The sequence below is a fragment of the Danio aesculapii genome, chromosome 19 (genome assembly GCF_903798145.1).
Source record: "Danio aesculapii chromosome 19, fDanAes4.1, whole genome shotgun sequence".
NCBI lineage: Eukaryota > Metazoa > Chordata > Actinopteri > Cypriniformes > Danionidae > Danio > Danio aesculapii.
In genome coordinates, this window is record NC_079453.1 from 15,942,541 (window position 1) to 15,968,538 (window position 25,998).

Genomic DNA, 25,998 nt, shown 5'->3' on the forward strand with positions numbered 1-25,998 from the left:
CAGCCCATCATTACTAAACCAGACTATAGTAATACAGAAGTAGACCATCTCCGAATGTGGGTGTTTTACTTTGTCCTGTAAGTGGGAGAGCAAAGTTTACTTACTGCAGTGAAAATGTTGTTTGTGAAGGTTTAAAAGACATGTCTAAAGTTATATTTTTGCTATCAGAAAGTTGCTAAGCAACCGAGGCATGTGTGGGAAAAAAGTGGATGTTGAAATGCATGCGGTCAAAGGTCGAAATAGTCAGAACGTTTGTAATGCTTATAAAATAACAATGTTAGAATGAAATATACCCACATTTAGGACAAGTCAGCGTGCTATAGTTATATTGGTAATATTTTAACCCTCTACCGCATGGTGTTGCCATATGGCAACATGATATTTATGTTCATTTCCCTGCAAGTGTTTCTTTAAGACCAACATAGATTTTTTTTTGTTGGAAAGAGAAGACCTTAGTCTAGCTAATGATGTGCTTTGGTTAAGTCACATGACATGCAGTGTTTTTCTGTGGCGCGATTTCTGACAGACTGATGTTTATCGTGAGTGATTGCTGAATGCAAATGTAAACATCAATAAAAACATCAAATTATGTCAGATCCACAAAAAAATCTAAACACAACATCTCCAGTTATGATGACATATTCACAACTCATTTTTTTTTAATCAGATTAGTTTTTTGTAAATCGATCAAATGTATGTGTTGCCAAATGGCAAAACTGTGCAATATTGGAAAGTGCAGTATTGCAATGGGTTAGCTAGCTAGCAAGGTCAGCTGTGATCTTTAAGGTTGCAACAATAACAACATGAAAGCTAGTAATATAATGTTGATTAGTTGTATGTTAATGATATTTGCATCATGGATAAAATCTAGTTTTAAAGGGCACCTATGGTAAAAAATCTACTTTTCAAGCTGTTTGGACATACATGTGTGTAGGTATGGTGTATAGACCATCATATTGGGGTGATATAAGCACACCCAGTGCTTTTTTTTCAATTTAACAACATAAAAACGGTGGACCAATTGGAGCGGTTTTCAGACCGACCGCAACTTGACATAGGAGTGTGGTCCCCCCGCCCACCAATATTGATTGACAGGCGCGTCATCATATCCTCAGTTTGTTGATTCACGTCTGCCATTTTCAGCGTGAGTCGAAGCAATATCACTAAAGGAACACTCTTGCTCTATTTTTAGATGCAAGGCTCATTGGGCTTAACACAAGATCAATATTCTCCACATTATCGCTCTAATCGGAATTATTGGTTGTATCTTTAGGTAGGTTTGCAAACATGTGTACTTCTCATTGAGTCTACCTTATACTTCAGCCGTTTGCATTTCTCGCGATTACAAAAGCTCCCTGTGATCTTAACTAGGTGCTGCTGTACCTGACGCTGTGACATGCATTTTAAAATTCTAAACTTAGGTTTCTATTAGGGTACACACAACGGCGCTTCAAGTCGGCGGCTGGGCGCTGTGAACAGCCGCCTACTTGAAGCGCCGTTGTGTGTACCCTGATAGAAACCTATGTTTAGAATTCTAAAATGCGTGACAGGCCGATTCGGGACACTTCATGTTTCTGCCGCGCCACAGAGAGTGTCAGAGGTGTGCCATGTCGCGGCTTCGATCGGCGCATCTGGTGCCTCAGTCAAACTTAATTCAGTGTGCGTGGTTATAAGTCTCGTTGTACAAGCTCGGTACTTGAAACTAGCACACAGTTGGCTGTAAAACTATACAAAGACACAACTGATTTTGTACTCTCTGCTTGGTCTGTGTCCGAGTCGTACATGTATGACTGAATGCTGATCCTCTCACTCCTGCTCCTTCTCTCAGTCTGCCTGTCTGACTCTGTTGCAAACACAGAGCGAGTGGGCTCATGGCTCCGCCCCCTTGTTACGTTGGGCGGGAAGCAGAAACTAATCTACATGTGAAGCAACACACCCCTAAATCAGCAAGCTGTGGACACGCCCCCAACATGACACTTTTTAACACATTATAATAAAAAAAATCTGAATTGTGTTTTAAACTGAACCTAAACTGGCACACTCAGAAGAACCATAATATTAATATTAAATTATAAAAAAGAGGTAAACTATGTGCCCTTTAATGGCAATGCTATTTTTGAATTGATATAAATACAGGGAACAGTGTATTAGCGAGCACCACCATGTTCTATGGTAAGTGAAAGAAGAAAAGGACAGAACTGGCTCTTCCTGCAGATGTAGTATAGTATATAGTATAATATATAAACATTGTTAGCTAATAGCTACATTGTTCTGAATTCATCTGGATATACTAGACTTGTTTGTTATAATATTTACTGGAGAAAATATTTAAGTTCACTGTATGTTGTATACATGATAATAAAATATTATGTTTGTTTTTAATAACATTCAGCAAAAAAATTATGGAATAAATGAAAGCTACTGGAATATGAGTTGTTGGAAAGAATGTATAAGGTGTCATTTATAAGTTCTGTTAATTATAAGGAAAATTCTAAATTTGAAATTTCTAAGTTAGGTCCACTGTTGGATGTTGTTGCTATATGGCAACATATCATAAAGTACCTTAAAAAGAGAAATGTTTCCATTTTTTTACAGCTCTTCCAGTTAAGCCATTTTAAGAAAAGAAAAACAGTCAAATATATATATATATTTTTAAATTGATCTATCATAATGCGCGCAGTAGAGCGTTGTTATTAAATTACAACTGACTGTAATAACTATATTAAAATAAATAAAATTAATAATAATGATGATAAAATTTCACCCAAAAAGGTCAAATCTTTCAGCAATACTTAATTATTTTTGTATTAAACGCTCCCTCAAATGATCTTAATTGTACATTTTAAGGTTACAATTGTATGAACGTATATGAATTAGTCACCAGAGATTTATATGCGCTAATTTTGTTTTCCTGTAAAAAATCAAGCTCTCAAACACTAATAAAAAACTAAAAAACACTAAGAAAAACAAAAAAACAACCATGTACATATACACATTCATACATAATTAACAATAGTCTCCTGTTGTGTCATACTTTAGAAGCTATGGTGAAATATGTGTATTTCACCCATATAACCCATGTGCATTTCAAGCCTTCTGAAACTTTACATTATCTCTCCTGGGAAAAAATAATAGGTTTATGCATGAACATTTCCTTTAAATATCCTCACACAAACAGTAAGTCAGCTGTATGTTGCATGAGCAAAATTTCCTTTGTGTGAGGTTGAGTGAGGTTTGCATGTCAATCTTAACATCCCACGGTGCTCTTATGAAACACATCTAACACTGTAATAGCGGCTCTCGTTCTTTGTACACTAGATTTTATGCATGTTTAGTATGCTGAAGGCTAAGACATTGACCCGTTTCCTTGTACCGGCACACTAATTGACTTCCGATAATAAGCGGGAATGGGAGCAGGAGTTCTGTTTTGTGTTCGCTCCTCAAGAGACTTTATAAAGGACTGTGGATTGCTCTCATCCGCCTCCATTACTGTGTTTCGATGCCCTTGGTGGTTCGTTCTTTCTGGGGTGGGTTTTTTCTTCTCTGTGAAGCAAAGGATTCAAGTCGGCGGAAAAACCAAGACTAATTTGAAAGATTTCTTGTGTATGTTAGAGTTGCTGGGTGATTGGGGTGTTATAAAAAATACATCAAAAATGAAACTTCTGTTGTTATTTACTTATCTTCATGTCAATTTATACTTTTATGTTATGTCTCTGTTTACTGAATATTTTCCCCTCCACTGAGCTGTTAACTGAGAACTGAATGATAGAGCTGAACTCACTGACTGATTGATTGAGTTACTGAGTTGCTTGATTTATATTTATTTTTTCATGGAATTTGTGGACAAGCAGGGGAAAAAAATTATTCACTGGTCCAGTTCTCAGATCACTCAAGCAGTCTTTATGATCTTGCTCTCTCCATCACACACACGCACACAAATCAGAAGATAAATATTTTGCTCTTTCTGTCTCCAAGCCCCTGCATTTGATTATGAAGATGTCCCTTCTCCACTGAGTGAATCTGAAAGCACCATAACAGTCCTCTTGCGACCAGCCTTGGGGAGAGGAGCACCTGTTAGGTAAGATATAAATAATTAGATATTATGAATGAATGAATGAATGAATGAATGAATGAATGAATGAATGAATGAATGAATGATTATTGGCATAGAGTATAAAACACATACTTATAGTATTAATACATACTTAAAGGACTTTAGTATTGGTTAACTGTTTATTTATTTAAATATTTATTTATTTGATTGTTATTTGCAATGTATTCTGTAAGAACAAACATAAAATATAGTTAAATTAAATATAATAAAAAAGCCGAAATATACAAAAATTGTATGCTCAATTGTTTGCAAAATAAATGTATAAACAAAACGGGTGATTTTGCTGACATTTTTAAATTATAAGGCTGATTGAATTAATGAATGATGAAATGCCATAGGTCTAGAGACATCACCCAGTATTTCTCTGTTGCAATTGGGAAAGCAGCCAATTGCAGCGCAAACCACCAGATTACTGTTGAGTTTGCGATAAGGAAAAATGCTAAACACATGCAGGCTTTTCTTTTTTCTTTCTTTTTGCTGAACTAGTCTGCAGGAATGAAAACAGGAGAAGCATTAGAAACAATGGCCAACCAAAGAGTAACTCAGGGTTTTACAAATAGTGGCCAGCACAAAATACATAGATTCCTGAGTCCAATCTCACACTCAACATAACTACAACATACAAAAGACAGAGATCAACAGAATGTCACTTACCTGTTTAATAATGATTTTCAATTTAATTCGATTAAATTTTATTTAAAAAGCACTTTACAACAACACAGTCGACCAAAGTGCTGACAACAGAAACAAACTTTAAAATACAAATAAATAAATAAAATGTCAAGATCTCATGCTGTGCTAAAAGCCAAATTTAACAAATGGGTTTTAAGAAGAGACTTAAAAACAGTAATGGAAGAGGCTTGTCTAATATACAATGGCAACTCATTCCACAATTTTGGTGCGGCCACAGCAAAAGTCTGATCCCCTCTGAGCTTTCGACTGGTCCTGGGCACACCCATTTGATCAGTTTTAGTTAGAAACTATGCAGTTTTTTTCTCTTCTAAGGGCTTACTATGCAGTCTCTGTTGACATCTTGTGGATGGACAATGTCAACCGTCTTTGCTCTGCTTGATGACAGGCTAATGGCCGTCGATGCGCTGTCTCTCCGAAATTATACATATTTAAAATATACACTATCCTTATGAATAAACTGCAAGGTTGCTATCTAAACAACTACATTCTTGACTAAAAAAAGCCTCAAAAGTACATAATGTTGTCCAACAGCAGCAGTATTTGTCTGTAGAGTGTATGTGGGTGGAGTAATACAGAAGGGTGAAGAGGCTGGACGAGTGATGGTATTTGTGAAGCTATGACCACACAGCTGTCAGCCAATCAGATTCAGGAACACATACATATATATATATATATATATATATATATATATATATATATATATATATATATATATATATATATATATATATATATATATATATATATATATATATACCGTTGAAGTCAGAATTGCTAGCCCCCTTTTGAATTAATCTTTTTTTTATTTCCTAAATTATGGTTAACAAAGCAAGGAAATTTTCACCATATGTCTGCTAATATTTTTTTTCTTCTAGAGAAATTATTATTTGTTTTATTTTTAATAAAATAAAAGCCGTTTTTAATGTTTTTAAACTCATTTTAAGGTCAAAATTATTAGCCCCTTTAAGCTGTAGTTTTTCGATAGTTTACAGAACAAACCATCATTATACAATAACTTGCCTAATTACCCTAACCTACCTAGTTAACCTTATTAATCCGGTTAAGCCTTTAAATATAACTTAAAACTGTATAGAAGTGTCTTTATAAATATCTAGTAAAATATTATTTTCTGTCATCGTGGCAAAAATAAAATAAATCAGTTATTAGAAATGAGTTATTAAAATTATTATGTTTAGAAATGTGTTGAAGAAATCTCTTTGTTAAACAGAAATTAGGAAAAAAATAAACAGGGGGGCTAATAATTCTGACTTTAACTCTCTCTCTCTCTCTCTCTCTCTCTCTATATATATATATATATATATATATATATATATATATATATATATATATATACAAACATTAAACCTAACCCACATTCTAACCCTAACTATATATGTACATGTAATGAACTAATCGTACTGATTATACTTGAATGAATAATTACACTGTGACTTAAAATAAAACCTAACCTAATGTTTTGATCATCTTTCACATTGATTTGATCAGTTTATATTGCATTTCAGTACAGATCAATGTCTCAGAACAGTTCTATTTTCCTGTACAGCACTTATCATGTGGTTGTGGTTGAGGAGGATGGGTCCAGACAGGTGAGGCGGAGGGAATTGGGTCACATGGAGTGTTTCCCTGCTCCTTCTTCCCATGGGGAGACTTCTGGAGGGGCAGGAGGTACACCACCTCATTACTACACCGCTGAACTCTCGCCTAACAGCTTGCCCGAGGCTACGCCGTTCACTGTGGGGGACAATCACACCTACAGCGGCTACTGGAACACACCTCTGGATCCTAGCAAGAACTATCTCATCTACTTCCAGGCATCCAGTAACTTCAGAGGGGTGAGTTATCACCTCTACCCATTATAAACTCTTATACTAGAATGTTGACTGATTGATTCTGATTGTCCGATAAATGTTCTAAGGTTTGTATTTATTTTTCAGGGAAATGCACAGCTAAAATAGTTTAAAGCAGATCTTTTCAGTTCCAAATCACTATGATAAAATATTAGACACATTTCACAGCCCACAATAGTCAAAAAAAGAAAGATAGATAGATAGATAGATGGATGGATGGATGGATGGATGGATGGATGGATGGATGGATGGATGGATGGATGGATGGATGGATGGATGGATGGATGGATGGATGGATGGATAGATAGATAGATAGATAGATAGATAGATAGATAGATAGATAGATAGATAGATAGATAGATAGATAGATAGATAGATAGATAGATAGGTTGTTGTTTTTTTTTGTCTTTTGTCTTAAAAGGTATGAAAAGTAAGTGCGCATTATTTCATCCAAAAAAATAATTTAAAAAAATAAATAAATAAATAAAAATTAGAGACAGAGTGAAATGCCCACCATGGCTTATCAACAATATTGAAATAGTCAAAGTGCATAGTATATGTGTGAGCATACCTGCCAACACTTCTGTTTTTCCCGAGAGTGTCCCATATTTCAGACCCATCTCCCGCCACCCTCCTGTTATGTTATTTATTCTGGAAAACTCCCGTAATTTCAACCATCCTGCTACAGTGCTTGTCTTCATCTTTTTCTTTGCTACTGTTTGTGGATGGAGCCACAGGTTTAAATTTTCCCGGGTTTGCACTCGTGCAACAATTGGGCGTGGCTTACGTTTTGTATCGACATCATGCCGAAACGGCTAAAGACTCGTCGTCAAGACGATTAATTTGAACCACTATGAGTCGACTCTTTCATAAATGAATCATTAGTTTTAAGATTTAAGCCTTAGCTTGATATTTCACTTCATTTAGAGCTGTGTTACACACTACATGGAAGGTCATTTTCAAAAACCCATAATAGGGGTTCTTTAATGAAATAAATTGATCATTGACAGGGATACTGGGATGCTTTGCATTGTAACCTCTCCCAACGCTTTTTAAAGTTAAATAACAAAATAGTGACTTGCCCTTTAAAGAAAAAAAGTTCCTGACAAATGTTACAGATTAAATACACCACATGACCACATCAGAGAGTAAAAACACCTTAAATGTGCAAAGGTCGAAAAAAGAAAAGAAAAAAAAAATTGTTGAGCAGTGTTTTCATGAATCCACATTACAATACCCTTTCTTGGACAATTTCTTTTTACACTGTGTTACTCTTCCTTGAAGTGTGACAGACGGTCATGAAAGAGCTGCAAAAGAACCCAAGGATAACTGCAAAAGACCTCCAGAAATCTATTCAAACAGAATAAAATGAAAACACAAAAGAAACCATATATTAAACAAGTAATATTAAACATATATCAAAACCTGCCTTGCAACTGCCCTGGATCATCTGGATGTTCATCAAAGATTCTGGTAATATGTTCTGTGGGCAGCAAAATGCAGGTCAAATGACAACAACAAAACCTTTTATAAAATGTGAAAGCCGATGGAGGATTTTTATTTAATTTTTTTTTGCTGTTGCTTCACTTCTTTAGAACTTGGCCATTTTTTCAGTCACTTATCAAGCAGTTTTAAAATTTTAAAATTAAAAAAAAATAATTAAACAATAATGATAATATATTTAAAGTGCACAAGTTAGCCATCTAGAGATAAAAGGTCTATGGAGACGATACATTTAAGGGTACACATACTGTTCTGTTTTACACCTTCTAAAATGAATGATAATTCGGTGTAAAATAAAACAACTATTATTAGTTACAACAAATAGTGTTTGCTTATAATCTAACAATGCAGATACATAGATAATTCCAAAGTCTTCTTAAACATTTTATTTGGATTGTACAAATGCCTGAGCATATATAAAAATAATAAAAAATAGCTGGAGGACTATAGGACACTGGAGTGTGCTTCAGTAAAAGCAGCCCACCAAACAGTTAAAATGTTGATATTGTGCTAAAATGCAATTGGAATAATGTAACACAATGGGAAGAAATTACACAGGTTAAAATGTTAACTTTTTTTTCTCCTGGAATAGCTTAAGTTCTGGAACACTTGGACAAATCTTACTTTCTGAGATTTTTTGTGTCTTTTTTATATAATATCGTATACAGTACCAAGCATTATCACTATTGGAGTCCCTTGCACACATACACAAAAATACATAAACATGTTGGGTTGTCATGTTTTATGGGAATTTCCCATAGACGTAACTATGTTATTATTGTGTCTGCTAACCCCAACTATAACACTAAACCCTCAAAATTATTATTTCTATACATGTGGACATTTAGTGAATACCAGAGCTTACATCAATGTATACACACACACACACACACACACATACACACATGCATACAAACTTATACAGCTAACGTTATGGGGCTTCCCATAGATCTAGTGTTTTTCAAACTTTAAAAAAAACTGTGTAATCTATTGCACTACCACAAGTCCCTTACTCGTAACTCTCACCGTAAACACTTTGCATTTTTTTTTTTTTAATATTTAATTCTGTGTGATTTATGGGCTGTTTCTTCATGGGGACCAAACAAAACCCATATGAGGTAATAATGTACTGGTATTCCTAAATTTGTAGGGACATTTGGAGAGAGAGACTGAACATCCACCACGGCTTTATACCTCTTTCCAGGGCCATCCTGTTTGCTCCATGAATTTAAAGGGTTCATTTTACAAATGAAATTGTCTTCCAGTTGCTTCACTTTCATTGCCACATCAAGAACTTTCCATACATTCATTGCAATAACCCTATGACATCTCCCAACAATTGCTGACCATTTGTTAGTTGAAAAAAAAAGGTTCTTTTTCTGTTAGATGTTGACTCTTTGACACGATGCATTTCATGTGAATCTTGTAAGTGTCATAACCTTTTGGTTATTTCATTTTATGAGTTGAAAGAAGTAGAAAATCTCAGTTCATTTTGAATGAGCTTTACAAGTCCAATATGGCAGCTTCACTTTCTTTTTTAGTATTCTTTTACCAGGTCTTCTTTAGATCTGTTCAGCTCTTGAAGTTTTGGAAGGCAACACTCAGGATCCTCAGCATTCTTTCTTCTTCTTTCTTCTTTCCACTTTTTTACCTGATCATGATGAAAGTAGTGTTAATATTCTAATTGAAAATATGCAGTGAGACTGTCATTCGGGTTATTATAGGGGACGATTGATAGGGAATTAATATGATTTTTTTTATATATCTTTGAGGAGTAGAGCCATAATATATAAACACCTTTATGAATGCAATGATACAGAAGCTTGTTTATTTATTTATATATTTATTTATATTTAATCATTCATTCATTTTTATTTTGATGTCTCCTTGCTTGTTTGGGCAACCATGCTTCATCTGTAGCTGGTGCGTTTAGTAAAATTTCTCAGACCCATTCATCTGTATTGTGATCCCAATATTAATTCTTGTTTGTATTGCCTCTTCATTTTGAATCACTTCATGCCTCATTTGTAAGTCACTTTGGACAAAAGTGTCTGTTAATGACTAAATATACATATGAATAACTAAATGTCGACAGAAGTGTCGAATTCTTCTTCTGGAGGGTCACTGTCATGCAGTGTTGAACCATATTTGCCTGGAATATCACTGTGATCCTGAAAAGCTTGACTAGTTGGTTCAAGCGTGTTTAGGACTAGAGCTACTGTGTATGTGTGCTCATGAAATGTTGTAATTAATGTAATTGTAAGATTCTAGCTTGTAAAGAGTTCACATCCTCGTATAAATCATAATTACAGCTTGCAAACGGCGAATGATCTAAAAGCTGTAACTCGTGCCACTTGTAGCATTTAGCAATCTGAATGCTTCAGATTAATATAGGAGTTGGTAGTTTTACCATTTAAAGTATGTCGAAGGGATAGACCACCCAAAAATAACATTTACTTGCTATTTACTCAGCCTCAAGTGGTTTCAAACATTTATGAGTTTTTTTTTTTTTTTTTTTGTTGAACACAAAAGATTAGGTTAGAAAATGTTAGAAGCCTGCAACCATTGAATTCCATAGTAGGAAAATAAACAAATACTGTGGAGGTCAATGGTTACAATATCTTCCTTTGTGTTCAACAGAAGAAAGAAATTCTTTATGAGAAGCAAATGAGAATTAAATGATGACAGAATTTTCAGTTTTTGGTGAATATGCCAAACAGCTTCGAACTGAATACCAACATGTTGCCATCCTGAATTTATAGTTTGCAAAATTAAGACATGATGTGAATGCAGTAGAAGCTCTGCATAAAGGTGGCCCTCCAACTGGTCGCTTCTGGTTTAGCACTGGTTAGTCCTGCAATACCAGTGTCCTTTCTTAAAGCACTAAATCTTGTTCTTCACTTTCATGTAGCTTTGTTAATGGGTGGAGAATTGGGAAATAGATAGGAGACAAGGAAATTATATACAGTAATAAATAATGTATGGTTAAGTAATTAACGACAGTGAATAACTACCACAGAAGATATAATCAGCTTCTGTTGCAACCTCAGAAAGCTATTTAAGGACATAAATCATTTGAATCAACAGAACACCCTATTTACAGCTATTACGATGCTGCTTATTTAGTTGTAGTGCTTGTGGTCTGATGTATTGAGGTGATATGCAGAGATCCAGACTGTGGCGCATGAAAGTTCTCACTGTGCTGTAGAGAGAAGCATTTGATCATCAATTGTCATTTTAATGAGGCCTGTGGAGTTGTATTCTGTCTCCTTGTCATAGAAATGACTCTGTAGTGTCCCTGAAGGAAAAGAAGGGGGGTTATAGATTTAGAGAACAAGACATACACACTCTTTTTTTGACACATGTTGGCTGGCTGTCTCATCATTACAAACAAAACAAAGGTACCATTGTATCCAATAATAGGTTTGTGTTGAAAATCCCTCCTCTAATGGGAAGTAATGAATACATAATAGGCCATAAACAGCAGCGTCAACCACTCAACGCTGTCTGACACTCACGGCTCAAAGTCAGTTTATTCTAGCACAAGATGCGTCAAATTCATTCAGGTTATTGTTTATCTGACCCACACACATTTCCATCTTAATCAGTCTAAATAAATCTTTTCAACATGAGCGGCGGTGAATGCTCGACTGTGCTGGTGCTTATTATTTTGACAATTATTCCTGATAATTAGGTGCAGGTTCACTCTATTAGACTTGCCCTGAATTTAAACAGTAATTACTCTGACTAAAGTGGCTTACTGCAGCTCAATAGGCACATGGGCTGTGGTTTTAGAATAGACAAATATATTTTGGAATGAAACATAAATTATTAGTAGGACACGCAAGCTTTACTACAATTCTTCCAAAGCTCTAATCCCCCTAATAAGTTTTAAACTTCATTAAATGACTCCTATTGCACTGTACTGCAGATTTGAATAAGACTTTTCACGTTGCTTTTATCCCCAGGTTGTTATTGCTCTAAACACATTTCACACTTGTAAGTTAGAACAGGGTTTTCATCACTGTTTTTATTTGGGGGTGTCAAACCCTTTTCTGGACAAGGAATTGCACCACTTGTTGGTTTTAAATCTAGCACTGTTTGACTGACATCTGCAGTGCATATCTGTCAATATTGGGATGTAAAAATAAGGGATATCATGACATGACATGATATGTTTAGATGTTATTATTATTATTATTATTACATTATTATTATTATTATTATTATTATTATTATTATTATTATTATTATAACATATGTCTGTTCAAGCATTCAAAAACGTTCACCTTAAATCATGTGTACAGAATCCGTTTGGAAAACAGCTTCTATTTATCATTATGGAGCGAGTGCATTATGACAGCATGCACCGTTACATGACAACAGTGCCTTAAACTGAAAGGAAGTCAATCCTGCCATGTTTATATTTATTTCAAAGTGTTTTCATGCCTACTTAAAGGCTAATTCTCAATACGTATTCCCAGGAATACCCAGGGAAGAACACAGCATCTTATTTCTCACAGGACGCGTTCTCTGTTTTAGCCATCTCCCGAGTTCGTTCTTCCGAGGTAACTTGGCAAGACTGGTCTCCACCAGAATGCGAGTCCATTCTCGGGCTGTTTCTCAATTCCAAGAATGCAGAGAACGTACTTGTGTTCTTGTGGAGATCGGTCTTGCCAAGCGACCTCAGAAGAACAAACTCGGGAGACCACGAGAACAGAGAACGCATCCTCTGAGAAATGAGATGCTGCATTCTTCTCTGGTTCTTCCTGCTGGTCACATGACCTTCATGCGTTTTTAATGGAAAATGATTTAAACATTACAGCATTCATACATCGATTTATTGTTTTTCCCCTTTTCAATATATATATATATATATATATATATATATATATATATATATATATATATATATATATATATATATATATATATATATATATATATATCTTACCGTTTCATTTAGGAAAACTCCTGAGATAACCTGTATAAAATGATGCACTTCTAATCTCCTTTATTCAGCCGCAATGACTTCTGGGACTTCTCGACCGAGTTTTGCTCTCAAGTCTGCATCCATGCATCCTCGATATCAAGAACACATGCGGGAACTTTCATGCGTCCTTCATTCTTGCGGTCTTGAGTATTGGAACTGAACTTTGGCAGATGATGATGAAGTTACACAAGAACTTGAGGATATAAGATCGCTGAAGAAGGCATATTGAGAAACACCCCCTGTGTTCTTGGAATTCAGAAACAGCCAAAATAAAAGCACAGAACAGATTCACATTTAAGAGCAAGGTGCGTCCCCTGGTGGTTCGGCGCTATGGTTTGCATATAGGGATGATCGCCTCTTTGATGTCCAATGCCACCCTTCAAAGAAAGATTGAAAATGCGTGAGAAATGCGGGAAAAGATCTCTACGGGATGATACCGAGATAGAATTGTAAAATATGGGAGAATCCCGTGAAAAACGTAAGGGTTGACAGGTAGGCTGCAGTGTAAAATGTTGTGTTAGAATCTTACCGTTAGATGCTTAGCAGTCACATACACTTGTATTGGTCTGTCAAATTAATAAATAAATAAAAAATTTGGGTTTTTTTTTTTGGAATTTGCAATGAAACAAATGTCAAATTGTGGCTGAAAATGTACACATTGTAAGGACAACTTGTTTAATTATCCCCTTTATTTCATTAGAGAAATATTCAGTCTGAAATATATTTTATGAGGATGCACATAGAGCCTTAATGTCAAGAGTTTTCATGCTGCATTATTTAATGACATTGACATCACAGATATGTAAATAAGGAAATTAACATCAGAGTTTAGAATTGTAGGCTATAGTGTGAAATTTAAGCATTAAATTCGAAAACCCAGGATTAAATCCTTGGTAAATTATGAACAGAATGAAACTTGACAAGATAACCTATTTTACTCATGTTTAAAATTGCTGAAGAGGGGTTTTAAACTCTGTTTTTAATCCTGTGTTATCATGTACAGTAAGCAAAGTTTTAACTGACAGTGAGGGAACATTCAGAAGCAGAATTAGCTTTTTTTTAAATAAATGAAACAGTTTATAAAATAGATTTATTTTGCTGTAAGATTGGTTTCCCAATTCTAGGTTGCAGCTGGAAGGGTATCTGCTGCGTAAAACATATTGTGGATAAGTTGCACTTCATTCTGCTGTGGCAACCCCTGATGAACAAAGGGACTAAGCTGAAGGAAAATGAATGAATGAATTTCCTGTAAGATTGGGCTAATATAAACAGAGGAGAAAGCAATCAAATAATAGTGATGAAAAATATGTCAGTTGGAGTAAAGACATTTCATTCTTACCTTATAGTCTACAAAACCTATTCAGCAAAAACAAGAAGAAGAAAAAAAAAAACTTGATGACATTCAGGAATGTATGTGCAACGTTAGATGCTTTTATCCAAATATGTACTGTGCTGTTTGGTTCCCAAGGGTTTATGAACATACAGCGTGAAATGCCAGTTTATGAATACTCAAGATTAATTCTTAACCCTAGGTAATTCTATTCACCTGGGTTTAGAATGACCCAGGGTTAACTCTTGCATAATTATCAACCCAAAGCCATACAGCAAATGAGGCATCTAAAAATAGAAAACCACACACACACACACACACACACACACACACACACACACACACACACACACACACACAAATCTTTCAGAACATATAGCGGCATACTTTGAACAAGCCCATATGCAGCAACACAGCCCAGCACTTTTTTTTTGCTCTAACAATCTCCACTGACATTTTCTTGAGTGAATTATGGATGCAGTGGCCGTGCACTCCTCCTCTTCACATTCCCATGGACACATAAGAGTCAATCACATTTGTAGGTGCGTCAGACAGACACATTTTAATCTGAATATTGACCATATTGAATGGTGGGAAATTGCTGGGCATTACCGCCGTTAACAGCCACTTGTAAAACAGTGTTGAGCGTGACCTGCATATTATTTCATATCATATATCATCTGACAGCAATTAATTTTAACGCTCCCCCTCAGTGCCACCCACAAGCTGGTCTGGAGACTGCATAACATATGTTTTAATGACATTTTAAAATTTAGTGGTAAATATGTCACATCTGCCCCGGTAAAAGAGAAGAGAAAGCAACTGGAAGCTGATTTTCAATTTAAAAGGCAATTTACTGGCAGTTTAGGTGAGAAAGGTCTTGACTTCAATCTAGGTGGATGCATTTGCATAATTGCCACATAAAGCTACAATTTGCACCTGTATATCTTAATTTGATAATGTCTCTGTATCTTACCCTGTGTGTCTGAAAGAGATAGAGATGAACTGTTCCAAATTTTTGTGCAATCTCTAGACATGAACACTTTTACAAAAAGGTTGCCAGTATAATCACAGATTCTTTGTAGGAAGATACAAATCCCAACACAAACAAATGTGGATATATGCACAATGTTTAAATATGTATTGAACACATCATTTTTCTCAGAAAACATATTTCTAAAAGTGCTGTTGCTGTTTGTCACAGGATGTTGGTATCAACCAAAAAAATCCATATGTGCAAGGAAAACAAAAATTTAAGTTATGTGTAATAAAATGAAATGGCACAGGGGAAAAGTACTGAACACATGAAGAAAGGAAGGTATATAAAGGCAGTGAAAGCCCAGACAGCAGCTGAAATGTCTCAGGAGTTAGAAAGCAACCCTCTGCCCTTCTTCAATGTAAATTAATATTAGCTGCTTCAGTCCAGCATATACTTTGCCAGTGATGGGTTGCAGCTGGAAGGGCATCCGCTGCATAAAACATATGCTGGATAAGTTGGCGGTTCATTCCACTGTGGCGACCCCTAGATTATAAAGGGACTAAGCTGAAAAGAAAATTAATGAGTGAGTCCAACATATACATTACCAGGATGAAGATGTTGAAACCAAGGTGGATATTTTAGCAGTGGTGGAAAGGGTACTGAAAAATCTTACTACTTTAAGTAAAAGTATCATTACTTGCCTAAAAATGTAGTGCAGGTTAGAGTAAAAGTATGAGTTGTAAATATTACTCAAAGTATGTTTAAAAAGTAGACATTTCAAAAGTACTCAATAGTAGTGAGTATTATGCTATAAAAAATGGCACACTTACATGTAATTTGTGGATGTGTGTAAACGTAACATTCTGTAGTGCATTTAGTTATTGCCCAGCAGGCACACAACGTCATAAAACGTAATATTAGATTAGATTCAGGGTGTGATGTGAGGTGACAAAAATTCAATGTCCAGCCAGCGTCTAAGGACAATGTTATTTTAATGTCCAATAATGTCATCAAATGTCGTTGATATTTGGTTGATTTTAGGTTGTGTTGGAAAGTGACCAAAATCCAACGCTGACCCAAATGCTGATATTTATTCGTTGGGTATGGCAACTGAAATCCAACATCTGATATATGTCATAGTGGTAACGTCCACACAACGTTCTCATGACATGAGATGATGTGAACATGAACGCTACGGTTACTAAAGTAACCCTTCGTTCCCCGAGGGGGGGAACGGAAATGCTATGTGGAAACTTCCACTATGGGGATTTCGTCAGAATCCAATCATCTAAAAGAGTATAAAAACGGGCCAATGAAATGCCAATGAGTTGGCAGCGTCAGCGTGCACAGCTGGCGTCAATGACAATCAGTCATGCTATAAAGACGCAGCCAGTGCCATGCTCGACATCCTTTTCTAGCTGAAGAGACTTTCACGCTCAACAGCTAAGGGACAATCGTTGTGGCGAAGGAACATAGCATTTCCGTTCCCCCCCTCGGGGAACGAAGGGTTACTTTAGTAACCGTAGCGTTCCCCTTCGGATGGGGAACTCCAATGCTATGTGGAAACTTCCACTATGGGGAAATCTATGGAAAACGCCACAACGAAAGAACCTTACTGCGTCCCTGGCGAAGGGTGTGCCACGCAGTAGAGCGAGCGCACCTACAACGCCCCGAGACACAGTCTTCCAACGTGTCCCCTGGCCCTCACTTACCTGTTCAGAACAGTTATGTTTTTCGGGGAGTCGCAATAACCCAGTAAAATAGGTTTTGATACGACAGTACGTTGGGAAAGCGTTCAGTCCCGATAGGGAGGACGCTGCGGAGCTCACCTGTTACCCAGAGGGGAGACCTGGTGACAACCTATGGACTAGCCCAGAGATGGGGAGTCCTTGCATAAGGATGGTTAGCGGGGAGGGAAGACACGAGCCTGCCCTAGAAGGGGGGACTATACCGTGGCTGAGTGAACGTATGGGACCGCCAGCGGGGATCACACATAGCAGGCACCTATACCCAGAACGCGGGCTGACCAGCGGGCATGCCAACAACGTAACGGGCCAACACCTGACTCCTCCGCTGAGTCAGGTGCTGGGGGCCTCGGAGGAACTCTGCAGGGTTCGCCAAAGAAATGGGGAACTAAACTGACAAAGCTGAAAAAGCGCACGTATCTCCGGGTTAGGGAGAGTGGCGCAGCAAGCGTGTTTCGACACCTCAACCGAATCGTTTCCTCAATCACCAAGGGTTGCCTAATACCCTTGAGGAAACCGGCTCCACTCGCAGATTGTAACCTTGCAAATGTATTGGGTGTCACCCAACCCGTAGCTCTACAAATGTCTGTCAGAGAGGCGCCGCGTGCTAACGCCCAGGAGGATGCGATGCTCCGTAGTGGAGTGCGCCCTCACCCCCGGGGGACACGGCTCACCCTGGCCCAAAGGCGAGGGAGATGGCATCCACTATCCAGTAGGCCAACCTCTGTTTAGATACGGCACTTTCCATCTGCCGACCACTGTAATGGACAAAGAGCTGGTCAGAGGATCTAAGGCTCTGAGTGTGGTCCACATATATTCGCAAAGCGCGAACAGGACACAACAATGAAAGGGCTGGGTCTGCCTCCTCCGCGGGCAGTGCTTGCAGGCTCACTACCTGATTGTTAAACGGCGTGGTAGGAACCTTGGGCACATAGCCAGGCCGGGGTCTCAGGACAACGTGAGAGTAGGCCGGCCCGAATTCTAGGCACGAGTCACTGACCGAAAATGCCTCCAGGTACCTAACCCTCTTAACCGATGCCAACACGACCAGCAGAGCTGTTTTCAAGGACAGAAATCTCAAGGATACTGAGTCGAGTGGTTCGAAGGGATCCCCACGTAGGCTCGTAGCACTACTGCGAGATCTCAAGAGGGTATGAGAGGGGGGGCGGGGGAAAACATCCGCCTCGCACCTCTGAGGAACTGGATGATGAGATTATGCCTCCCCACGGTGCCGCCATCCACGCATCATGATGAGCGGAGATGGTGGCCACGTAAACCCTCAGTGTGGAGCGCGACAGCCTTCGCTCCACCTGTCCTGAAGGAAAGAAAGCACAACACTGATCTGGCAAGATCGGGGGTCTTCTCGGCGAGAAGCGCACCACTCAGTGAATAGACTCCACTCCAGGACGTAGGCATGCCTCGTAGAGGGTGCACTAGCCTGAGTGATGGTATTAACCACCGCCACCGGTAGGTTACCTAAGTCTTCCTCATCGCGTCTTATGGACCCCACGTGGAGGTTCCACAGAACTAACGAGGGTGCCAGATGGTGCCCTGTCCCTGAGAGAGTAGGTCCTCTCTCGAAGGGACTCGCCAGGGGGGGCGTCGCGAGGAGGGAGAGTTCTGATATCCAGGTCCGGTTGGGCCAGGGGCGCAACTAGCAAGACCTGCCCCTCGTCCTCCCTGACCTTGCACAGAAACTGCGCGAGTAGGCTCACTGGGGGGAGTGCATACTTACGCATGACTCGGGGTGGAGTCGCTATTCTCCCGGGGAAGGAGCTGCCGTGAGAGCCTGTTGGCCGCACGGTTGAGCCCATCCGGGGTGTGAATAGCAAGCAGCGACTTCAGCCGCGCATGACTCCAGAGGAGCAGACGGCGAGCGAGCTGAGACATGCAGCGGGAGCGTATACCCCCATCCGGATGGAATACGCTACCGCGGCCGTGCTGTCCGTCCTGACCAGCACGTGTTGCCCTCTCAGCACCGGTAAAAAGCGGCGCAGAGCGAGAAACACTGCCAACAGCTCTAGGCAGTTGATATGCCAATGCAGCTGGGTTCCCCTCCACAGGTCCGCAGCAGCATGCCCGCTACACACGGCCCCCTTACCCCATACTGGAGGCATCTGCCGAAACGACAGCCTGTCTGGACGCCTGACCTAGGGGCACACTGGCCCGTAGGAAGGAGGGGTCCTTTCCAGGGGGTGCGGGTGCTATGACACAGCGCAGTGACAGTCACTCGGTGTGGGCCCGCGTGCCATGCGCGTCTGGGGACCCGATCGTGAAGCCAATGCTGTAGTGGTCTCATATGGAGCAATCCGAGCGGCGTGGCCGCGGCTACGGATGCCATATGCCCCAGGAGCCTCTGAAATAATTTCAGGGGGACCACTTTTTTTTTTCCTGTCGAACTCTCTCAGACAGTTCAGCATTACCTCGGCGCGCTCTCGTGAGAGGCGCGCCTCCATAGTGATCGAGTCCAGCTCCAACCCGAGAAAGGAGATGCTCTGCACGGGGGCGAGCTTGCTCTTTTCTCGGTTGACCTGAAACCCCAATGGGCGGAGATGCCGGAGCACCTTGTCTCTGTGCATAATCAATTGCTCCCGAGAGTGGGCTAAAAATCAGCCAGTCATCGAAATAATTGAGCGTGCGGATGCCGGCGAGCCGAAGGGGCGCGAGGGCACCCTCCGCGAGCTTGGTGAAAACTCGCGGAGACAGAGAGAGCCCGAAGGGGAGGACCTTGTATTGCCACGCTCGACCTTCAAACGCAAACCGCAGAAACTGCCGGTGGCGTGGAAGTGTGGAGATATGAAAATACGCGTCCTTCAGATCTATTGCTGCAAACCAATCCTGAGGACGAATGCATCGCGTGATGCGCATCTGCGTAAGCATTCCGAAGCGCAGGCTGTGAAGGCAGCGGTTCAAAATGTGCAGATATACGATTGGCCATAGCCCACCGCTTTTTTTTTTTTTTTTTGGGGGGGGCACGATGAAGTGCGGGCTGTAAAACCCGCGCTCCATCTCGGCTGGAGGGCCGGCTCGATTGCATCCTTCGCCAGGAGGACAGCAATCTCCTCTCGCAAGACAGGGGCGGTCGCAGGACTGATCCTGGTCGCCCGTGAACCTGGGAGGCCGTTTAGCGAACTGAATCGCATAGCCGAGTCTGGTCGTATGGATGAGCCATTGCGATGGGCTGGCCCGCGCTAACCAGGCAGGCAGAGCCCCCGCAAATGGTCCCACCCGCACGATCGCTGACGTGCCAGCGGCGGGGCAGCGTGGAGTGAGTGGGCTCATCCGGGGAGCGCTGGGGTCCCACAGGAGAGCAGGAGAGGAGATGTTCTCGTCTCGCACTCAAACTCCAGGAGAGGGGCTGGGAGTGGAGAGAAAGGAGACCGTTCTCTCGTGCTCCATGAGCCATTGGCGAAATGCACCGATCCTGCGAGCTGGAAGGCATAGCGTCCCAGACTGGCAGTGTTCGGGCTGTCACATCCGGAGGAGGGAAAAAGTGCTCTTTCACTGAGGATTTTGATGGCGTTTTTTTTTTTTTTTTTTTTTTCGCCTTTAAATAACGTGCCCCGCCCTCCAGCGGGGAAAGAGCAAATTCCCTCCTCCCCAGATGGCCCGCCTCAGGGACGCTTCGCGGTCCGTTTTACCGAACTTAGCGGCGCCCTGGGCGGGGGACGCTGGTTGTCTGCGCGATGCTCGGCGCAGCCCCGTGGCCGGAGGTGCAGGCGGGGCGGCGAAGCAAAGCTGCGGGCGGGCGTCCTCGGCGAAAAAGCAGCGGATGTGGATGGCTCGGCTGGGGGGAGCGGTCATACAATCCCGCCGATAGAGACCTCGCCCATCGCCTCCGACTGCTCTATCACCGGCGTGAATTCCTGGGCGAATTCACTGCCAGTGTCGCCGAACAGGCCAGCCTGGGAAATGGGTGAGTTAAGAAAGCGAACTTTGTCAACGTCACGCACATCACCAGGTTTAGCCTGAGGTGGCATTCCTGGATCACGGATGTGATCATCGTCCTTCCCAGGGCATACACAGCCGACTTTTTTTTTTTTTTTTTTTGGTAAGAGCATAGTCGGTTGCGGTGCGGAGCGCATGCTCAGTCCTGGGTCAGAACCATCCTCGCGCAGCCGGGCCAGCGCCTGCGCTTGGTAGCGCTGGTAGGTGGCCATAGCGTGCATGGTGAGGGGGAAGGCGCACGCAGCACACTGCGTGAGCCTACTGTGCCCATCCAGGAAGAAGGGGATGGGGAGGCTTAGAAGGTCTCGCCTTCATCCTCCACATCACACCCCTCTAATCGGTCCGGCCGCGGGGCTGGGGGATAAACCATCTCCAGAGCCACGGCCGAAGCAGCCTGGGGAAGCACAGCCGCAAAGTCTGCTTCTGGATTCGACGCCGCGCTCAAAGTCCCGGAGGGAGCGAGCGGGTTCGAATCCTCGTCAGACCTTGACAGCCCAACCTCCAAGGATGGTGAGGATGGAAGCGCACGCAGATCGGGCACGCATCTAGTCGGTCCGGCCGCGGGGCTGGGGGATAAACCATCACCACGGCCGAAACAGCCCGAGAAAGCACGGCCATCACGTCTGCTTTTTAGATGCTAACGCCGCGCTCTCCACCCCGGAGGGAGGGAGCAAGCGGGCTCACATCCTCATCAGACAATGACAGCCCATCCTCCGATGCAGCGATGGACATCTGACCCCCGGTGTCATCAGGTGAGAGCGACCATCCAAGGTCGGAGCGCTTCTCTTCACCTGAAGCTTGGATGGAGCGCGTGGAGGAGCGAGAGGTCCGCGGCCCGGGGGGTGGCGGATTTACTCTCACTGAAACCCTCAGATCTGCCCGAGTGCCAACCGCAGTGCGGGGGACAACTGGGGTGGGTGGCTCTTTTGCAAGAGCAAGCCGCGATCTTAACTGTGCAACAGACATGACATCAGTGATGGCATGCACTGCCCGCGAGCACCGCATTAACATGCTGGACCCCCAGACATGAAACGCTGTGCTCGTGCCCATCATCCGGGGATAGGAAACCACCGCATCCAGAAACGCACGGTCGGAGTGACGTCTTGAAAAAGACGCGCTGCACGACCGTGTTGCTCTTTTAGGAAAGCTTTTTTCCTATATACAAACCGCTCTTGGAGGACCGGACCCAAAGGACGCCAGGCAAGGGAGAAATACCCAGCTCGACCATCTGCCACTGCGTATACGCGCTCTGGACTGGGAGAAGCTGCTTCTCGATCTCTCTCTCTGTAGACACAGGTTGGAGATACCCTCAAAGACTCTCTCAGAAGCTTCGTGAAAGGCTCTGAAAGCGAAAGGATGTCGAGCATGGCACTGGCTGCGTCTTTATAGCATGACTGATTGTCATTGACGCCAGCTGTGCACGCTGACGCTGCCAACTCATTGGCATTTCATTGGCCCATTTTTATACTCTTTCAGATGATTGGATTCTGACGAAATCCCCATAGTGGAAGTTTCCACATAGCATTGGAGTTCCCCATCCGAAGGGGAACATGACGTTTTCAATGCTTATTTCCTCCACTGTCTATATATATATATATATATATATATATATATATATATATATATATATATATATATATATATATATATATATATACACACATTATTTCCAATTCTAACATGTTTTTTGTTTTGTTTGTTTTTTTTTGCATGTAAATAGTGCATTTTTTCATTGGTTCTGGATTTTGGATAGTTTGGAAACATTTTAACTCTATTAAATTACTTACTACTTGTTTCAAAATGGTTGAAAAACATTCAAAAGTAGCATTCCTTTAATGTTTAAAAGTGTAAAATGGAGCATTATGTTTCTTTTTCTAAGGTTCGCAAAGGTTGTAAGATTTTCTAAGGTTCGATTTTCAGATAAATAAGCAAAGAAAGATGTTTCACAGTGCATCTGTTTTGTGCAAGATAGCTGTTTATACGCTGTTGATGTAAATCAATTCAAATTTGTCAGTTATGATCTTTCATTTGATTTAATATGATGACTTATGAGGCAAAGTAAGCAGACAGCACAGCAGCTAGTTTTCGAACCAAACCTTTATGTCCAACTGATGTTCTCATTCATTTGCTAGTAAATGTCATCAAAGTCGGCATTTCTATTTATTCTTGACTGCCTGTGGGATTTTTGTCAGAGTTTTTCAATAAATCACACATTCTATCCTCTAACCCTTAGATAGCCCTGATAACTTACATCCACTCTCTGTTTTATTCTCAGGAGACAAGGATCAACTGCATTCGAATCGCTCGTAAAGGTAATTCATTCTTTATCTGCACTGTTTACACGCTTGAGGGCATGTCTCACTGACAGCACATATACATCATCTCTAACCAAATGTCCCTGTTGCGGACTCACTCACACTTTGGCAAGAGATAAATGCATATTTGTTACCTTAATGTGGCACTCTCTGAAAATGTGAGTGCTGATAGTTGGGCACAATCCACCCAGTAGTATCATTTAAATATTACATAATCATTCCTCATTCAAGTTTGGCCCAGTGAGCCAAAATAATAAAAAGAGACTGACAAAAAAGCAGTGTTCCAAAATGTGCCACTGATTAAGCAATACCACGATGCATTTGGTAATAGTTCCACAATTGTAAGTGCATTAACATTTATACATGTGGCAGATGTTTTTTTTTTTTTTAATCCAGATATTACACTGGGTAACACATTTTAAAGGTTCAAGAAACCCTAGAGTAACGTTTTTGAGATTTTAACAGATTTGTGTGTGTGTTGAGCATCACTTAAGACAATGTTAGCGCCTGTTAGCTTTAATTGTGGGGAAAACTAGATAACTTTGAGCTTTTGTCAGCTAATTTCATCTTCCGGGTTTAAAATGATTTTTGGGGCGGGATCAAAATCGGTGATGTTGCGCAAAACTGCAAGTGGACTGATGACGTGTCGGTTTCTCATTATTATTCATAGCAGAGTTTTCTTATCCTATGAGAAGAGCCTGATTATTAATTATTCATGACTGCGCGTGCTTTCCGAAGGCAAGACAGACATGCTAGTGCCAAGCTGTGAGACCCTATGTTGATGACTGGGTGAGACCACGTCCACGGACCGACGGCACACTGTTTATAGCCATTTACGAAGGGTCGTATGTGTTTGTTTCCACTGGGTTTGTTGCATGTTTTTCCCCGTGATCATGTCAGGACCGATACAGCAAAGCTGTATGTGTGTAGCAAGCATTTTTGTCGGGAGAGCAGTGCGAGAATTGGAGAATGGCAGACTTTGTCTTTTATCAGTTTGTTCACATTTAGACACATCGCCATGCTGCTCTGCTGGCCATGCCCACTCCTGCCTCTGCTCGCAGAACTCCACACACATTATGATGCTTTTTTTTTTTTTAATTCTGAAGTAGATTTAAACCGAAAGTGGAGGGTTTCATGGCCCTTTAAAATAAGGTTCCATTATAATGTAGGTTAATGTGTTTATTAGAATGAACAAACAATGAAGAATGTATTTATACCAGTATTTTATAGTCTTGTTTTAACATACAGGGCATTGACAAATGTTAACAAGCACAATTTTGGATTTTAATAATCTATCTCACCTTATAATCAATCGACCTCATATTTCCTCAAATACCACCCAGTAACCTTTTTCATACTCCTTTTAGCATACTTCTGTTTAAGAAATACAATATATATTACTATTTGGGGTGGATAAAATGTGAATTGGTATACAGCAATTGAAACACAACAACAGCAGTATTTGCCAAACCACTTTATAGTGAGTCTGGTCCTCCACCATCACCCTCTTTGTAACCAATCCTGCAGCTTCCCCTACATTTTGACAGAATCATGTTGCTGATTTGAGAGCACAATAATATTATACATTAACAAAAAAATAAATAAATAAATAAATATATATATATATATATATATATATATATATATATATATATATATATATATATATATATATATATATATATATATATATATATATATATATATATATATACAGTTTTTTAACCTTTTTTACTAGGATAGATAAATCATCAAACAAATCATCTAAGTATGCTTTGGAACAAAAACATGTATGACACTTGCTGATCTGTTGCTCTGCTTTGCAAAAATATAAAGAAAAGTAGCTAAATGTATTGTAAAAGTCAATATTCAGAGGGTAAAACAAGGGCTTCTGTTCAAGGCTGTTGCTCTGCACTGTTAGCAGCTGAAAGAATGGCAGGTTTATGAAAGTAATTATTACTTCATTATTCTGTTAATTGCTTTGTGGGTCCATCTTTATGAAGCAGTTATATAATTGAAGTACATTGGGCAAAAAGGTTGTTGCCAATATTAAGCATAAGGTACTATACTGTCATACTACCTGCCATAGACCACCAGCAGAATGGCCCTTGAACCTCCCTGTTTTATCCATCAGATTCTGTTATTTAAGCATTTATTTAATCAATGATATTCTAATTAATGTCCCTACAGCAGATGGCATAATGATGCACTTCCATCTCTGTGATTTTTCAAATGGCAATTTTTGCTTTTGGAAGCACCGCAGGGGCTTAAATTAATCGAGAGAGAGGGAGAGGGAGGGAGAGAGAGAGAGAGAGAGAGAGAGAGAGAGAAAGAGAAAGAGAAAGAGAGAGAGAGAGAAAGATTTCATGCTGTTCTCTGGAGCTGTTTGGAAATTGACTGCATTAACAGACAGAGAAAATGGAGACACAAAGACCCGTAAAATTTGTGGAACATGTTCAAAATGGCCACCAATTTCAGTGTGACATTATTTTTTAAGTTTGTGACAAATA

The 25,998-nt window shown here is 40.4% G+C and overlaps 1 protein-coding gene across 1 annotated transcript in view; it reads left to right on the forward strand.

The window, feature by feature from the left end:
• ptprua (protein tyrosine phosphatase receptor type Ua) overlaps positions 1–25,998 on the forward strand; it is a 448,322-nt gene that overhangs the window by 337,825 nt on the left and 84,499 nt on the right. The window contains 3 exon segments of the mRNA XM_056479406.1: positions 3,976–4,078; positions 6,372–6,660; positions 23,449–23,485. Of these exon segments, the coding sequence (XP_056335381.1) occupies positions 3,976–4,078; positions 6,372–6,660; positions 23,449–23,485 (429 nt within the window).